General features: G+C 48.8%; 1 protein-coding gene across 1 annotated transcript in view; it reads right to left on the bottom strand.

The window, feature by feature from the left end:
- The window catches only part of MMD2 (monocyte to macrophage differentiation associated 2), a 31,655-nt gene extending 26,641 nt beyond the window's left edge, over positions 1-5,014 (bottom strand). Inside the window, exon 1 of the mRNA XM_004380837.1 lies at positions 4,867-5,014. Coding sequence (XP_004380894.1) covers positions 4,867-4,913 — 47 coding nt within the window. The 5' untranslated portion in view covers positions 4,914-5,014. The remainder of the gene's footprint in view (positions 1-4,866) is intronic.
- Between the last annotated feature and the right edge of the window lie 309 nt (positions 5,015-5,323).

Below are 5,323 nucleotides of genomic sequence, written 5' to 3'. Positions count from 1 at the left end.
AAAGAGCAGCTGGTGAATTCGAACTGCTGACCTTTTGGTTAGTAGCCAAACATTTAACCACTGCACCACCAGGGCCCCATATATACATATGTGTGTGTGTGTGTGTGTGTGTGTGTGTGTGTATACAGAGAGAGAAAGAGATTTATATCAAGGAAATAGCTCACACGGTTGTAATAAAACAAACAAAAAAATCCCTGCCATCAAGAGTCGATTCTGACTCAGCGACCTCATAAGTTTCCAAGGCTGTAAATCTTTACAGAAGCAGACTGCCACATCTTTCTCCTGCAGAGCCGCTGGTGGTTTTGAACCGCTGAATTTATGGTTAGCAGTTGAGCGCTTCAACCACTGTGCAACCAGGTCTCCCACGCAGTTGTAAAGGCTGGAAAGTGCCAAGTCCATGGGTCAGGCATCAGGCTGGAGGCTTCTCCTGACTCACGTAGCTGCAGGGGCTGATGAACCCAAGATCAGCAGGTCAGACAGCAGGCTGTTAGCTCAAGTCCCAAGAACCAGAGGTCAGATGATGATGAGCTGGATGCAGGATCCAGAGTGAGCAAGTCCAGGGAGCTTTGCCGGAAAGTCCATATATATTGGATGCAGGCCACATCCCCAAGGAAACTCCCTTTCAACTGACTGTCTCCCTTTCAACAGACCTCATCACAGAGGTGATTACATTAAATCAGATCTCATCATGGAGGTGATTACATCATTACATAACTGCTAAACTACATCATAACTGCCAAACCACTGAGAATCATGGCCCAGTCAAGTTGAAACACAACCTTAACCATCATAGTAACCAAAAGACTTGAAAGTAGGGACTAAAACTGATACTTGTACACCAATGTTCATTGCAGCATTATCCACAATCGCCAAAAGGTGGAAACAACCTAAATGTCCATTAGCAGATGAATGGATAAACAAAATGTGGTCTATCCATTCAAGGGACTATTATTCAGCCATAAAGAGACATGAAATTCTGATTCATGGATGAACCTTGAAAGCACTATGCTAAGTGAAAGAAGTCAGTCACGAAAGGACAAATATTGTATGATCCCACTTATATGAACTAACTAGAATAAGCAAATGCATAAAGAGACCGAAAGTAGATGAGGAGCTGGGGGGAGCAGAGAAGAGGAGTTATTGCTTAGTGGGTACCGATTTTCTGTTTAGGGTAATGAAAAAGTTTTGGAAACAGTGTTGATATATATACAACATGATGAATGTAAGTAATGTTACTGAATTGTACACTAAAAAATGGTTATAATGGCAAATTTTTTTGTTATACATGTTCCACCACAATAAAAGTTAAAACCTGCTGAAGTCAGAGAAAGCTTTGACAAGATTAAAGGATTTCTCGGACAGCCCCATGGAGCTTGAGAAACATGCTTTTTACGAACTGCCACAAATCCTCTCTGGAAAGAGACAGCCTGCAAATAATAACCATAACTATGGCATACATAGCCACCAGTTTTGAGCACCAACTGTACACCAGGTGCTGTGCTAGATGCTTTACATACATTATTTGATTCACCTTAAGAATAAAGCATGTTTATGAAACTCACAGCCGTTTGCAATTTTAGAGTCCTATTTGGAGCATAAGGTCCCTGGGTGGAGCAAATGGTTTTGCTCGACTACTAACCCAAAGGTTAGCGGTTTGAACCAACCAGCAGCACCACAGAAGAAAAGCCTGGTGATATGCTTCCACTGTGAAGATTACAGCCAAGAAAACTCTATGAGATCAGTTCTACTCTGTAACACGTGGGGTCACCATGAGTTGGAATCGACTCAGTGGCAGTGGGTTTTGGTTTGGTATCCGGCATGTGACAGTTTCTAAGTGCCTTTAAGGGATGTTAGGTACAAGGATGGGGAACTACATCTACAAAAGACATTCTAGGGCCAGGTGCTTGACCAACCCCATCCATTAGCCCCATTCTATAAGTGAGGAGAAGGCTTACAGTGTATAAGTCACTTGCTGTTATGGGTTGGACTGTGTGCTCAAAAAGGTATGTTAAAGTCCTAACCCTGTACCTGTGAAGGCAACATTGTTTGGAATGAGCTCTTTGAAGATGTTATCAGTTAAATTAACATGAGGTCATACTGGAGTAGGGTGAGTCTCTCATCTTGTGCTGTTCAACATGGTAGCTGCCACTAGCCACATGTGGAGCCCTGGTGATGCAGTGGTTAAGAGCTTGGCTGCTAACCAAAAAGGCTGGCAGTTCTAATCTACCAGCCGCTCCTTGGAAACCCTATGGGACAGTTCTACTCTATCCTATAGGGTCACTATAAGTCAGAATCGCCTCGATGGCTATGAGTTTCATTTTATGAGCCACATGTAGGGGCCCTGGTGGCGCAACAGTTAAGCCCTCGGCTGCTAACCAAAAGGTTGGAGGGTCTAATTCAGCTAGCGGTCTGCTCCCATGAAGATTACAGCCAAGAAAACCCTATCGGGCTGTTCTACTCTGTCACATGGGATCACTATGAGTCAAAATCGATTCAATAGCACCTGACAACAACAGCCACATATGACTGCTGAGCACTGGAAATATGGCTAGCCCAGATGGAGATATGCTGTAATTGCAAAATGCACACCAAATTTCAAAGACTTGGGGTAAAAAAAAAAAAAAAAGAATATTTCATTAATAATTTATTTACATTGAGTACTTGTTGAAAGGATAATGGTTTGGATATAATGGGTTAACTAAAATATATTCTTAAAATTAATTTCGCCTGTTTTGTTCATCTGCCTTTTCATGCAGTTACTAGAAAATTTGAAATTGCATCTGTGGCTTGTACGATACTGCTCTTGGACAGCATTGGGTTATGCCATTAAATACATTCAATCAAGAAACCTTTGGGAAGGGCCGCATTTGTAGATTGCACTGTAGTAAGGGCGGTGCGCTGAGCAAGGGAGCAGAAATGGTTCTGAATGATGCCGTCCATTTCCTCACTGGAGCCATCATGCCTATAAGCTGCATTAGCCCAAGCATGAAAGAAGGAGCTCATTGTCCAGCCCCCATCCCAGCTGGAAAGCTCTATTCCAATTAGAAGGGGGAGCATCAGTGTCCAAATCTAGTGATCACTTAGTGCTACCTCTCCTATTTATAGATCAACCAGCTGTATGGTGTGAGGCAGGACTTCACCAGAGAGGTTAAGACACCTATCCAAGACCACACAGCAGATTCAGGACCAGCGAGTGCCCATTGCAGGGGCTTCAGAGCTCCTGCACATTGCACCCTCAGCCTTGAACCTGGGTCTCTCTTCCCATATGGACACTCCAAAAACTTATGTCCCACACAGCACACAGGACCCTTGAGAACAAGCCTCTGAAAGTCGAAATGCATGCAGCAGCGTCTCTCACGTTTCAGCAAAGAGAAAATCTACAGGAACTCATCCTCAAGTCCTTTCCCACGTACATCACCTTCCTGAGTGCAATTCCCCAACTTTATGAAGGATACATTCACAGCTCCCTCCAGGAGGAAATGGAGAACGGGGCTGAGGAAGAAAGGGCTCAGCCCCTGCCTTCCAGCCTATCCTGCCCTGGATGCCATCCTCAGCCTCACACCTCTGGGGTCCAGCTGTGCCCCAGTAGTTCAGTTGGACCAGAACCTGTAGGGACTTCCTCCGCACCAGGAACTCAACAAGAACCTAGAGGTGAGGAGCACATTGATGTAAATACAAAAGTGATGCCAACATGTCTCCAATTCACCACGACTGGAAGGCTCAGCACACACCAGCTCACGCTGCCCAGGAAGGCAGGAGACCCAGCAGGGAAGGTGAAAGCTGATCAGAACAGAGCAGGCTGTGTGCTCAGGGGCTGCTCTCAGTGAGAACCACCTGTCCTCTGAGAACACCACTGGGGGCTGAGGGGCAGCTTTAGAAAACGGTTTTCATACCAGTTTTCAGGAGTAATAGTGACTCCCACCTCCACACCCCAAAAAAAGCATTGCCAAAGAAGTCGATTCTGACTCATGACGACCCCATGTGTTACAGAGTAGAACCGCTCCATGGAGTTTTCTTGGCTGTAAACTTTACAGACACAGATTGCCAGGCCTTTTTTCTGCACACCACTGGATGGGTTCAAACCACCGACCCTTAGGTTAGTAGTCGAGCACAAACTGTTTTTGACACCCGGGGACCTCTGAACCCCACCCCGCACCGTGGCCCTGAATTGAGCATCAAAATCGACAGGAAATTGATTTCGGCTTGGCAATCCGGTAGGACTATCTGTCATCACCATTTTACAAGAGAAGAGACCAAGGTCCTGAGGAGACCCCGGACCTCGCGCTGTGAAAAGGCCAGGATGCACAGGCAGCTCTTCTTGGGTCCTGGGCCTCAGTTTCCCCACCTGAAAAGAGCACTTGCCCATTCCTCCAGCTAGATGTAAGGGACAACAGAGAAGGTGGGTTTGGACGCCCCTTATCATTACCACAATAACCGCTAATAGTGATTGAGCAATCGCCCTGCCCCAGGCACGGTGCCGAGCGCTTTCCAAGAATCGGCTCATTTTATCCTCACAGGGACCCTAGAGACGGGGACTCGCATTATCCTCGTTTTGCAGATCTGGAAACTGAGGTTCAGAGGTGAAGCGACTCGCCCAAGGGCACACTGATGAGAGGAGGCGCTGGGAATCCTGGACGTCCCAGTGCAGGGCGCACAAACCTGGTGTGAATACTACTAAAAATTACAAAGACGATGCTGTTTGAGGTTTGGATGGCTTTGTTTTTCTGCTCGAGGTCAGTGGTCCATTGAACAGCTCGAATTCTCTGAGTGGCGGTAAGGACGAGCCGACGACCCAGGGTGCCCCGGACCCCGGCGCGCCCCTAACCTGCGCGCCCCTAACGACCCCGCCGCCCCACCCAGCCCTACCTGGCGTATTTCGTCTTCTGGAAATCCAGGAGCCTCGGGGCGAACATCGCGGCAGTTCCATCAGAATGCAGGTTTGGGCTCAGGGACCGTGAACTTGGAGAGCACTAGAAGCGCGGCGGCCGCGCAGCAGGTGGATCGCGAGGCGCGCGGACCCCGGGGCGCCCAAGACGAGTCCTAGAGGAACAGGCGCCGCGAGGCCGCCGCCAGACCCCGAGCAGACGGTGCGGGCGGGGCGCGGGGCGGGGGTCCCGGCCGCGCCGCCAATCGCCGGCATCCGGGGCGGTGAAGCCAGCCCTCCCGGCCGCCCCGCCCGCGGACCCTCCCAGCCGCCTGCGCCCAAGGGGAGGGGGCTCCGAGCAGCCTTTTGGGCGTCCTTTCCCATCGCTCCCCCGCCGCCTGCGGTTTTCTGAGCGAACAGAGACAGAGAGGACGGCTCCGGCGCCTCCGCCTTTCAGCA

This window comes from Trichechus manatus, unplaced genomic scaffold, assembly GCF_000243295.1.
Source record: "Trichechus manatus latirostris isolate Lorelei unplaced genomic scaffold, TriManLat1.0 scaffold00077, whole genome shotgun sequence".
Taxonomy (NCBI): Eukaryota; Metazoa; Chordata; class Mammalia; order Sirenia; family Trichechidae; genus Trichechus; species Trichechus manatus.
The sequence above is the reverse complement of the archived record's forward strand: the minus strand, read 5'-3'. Positions and strand labels throughout refer to the sequence as shown.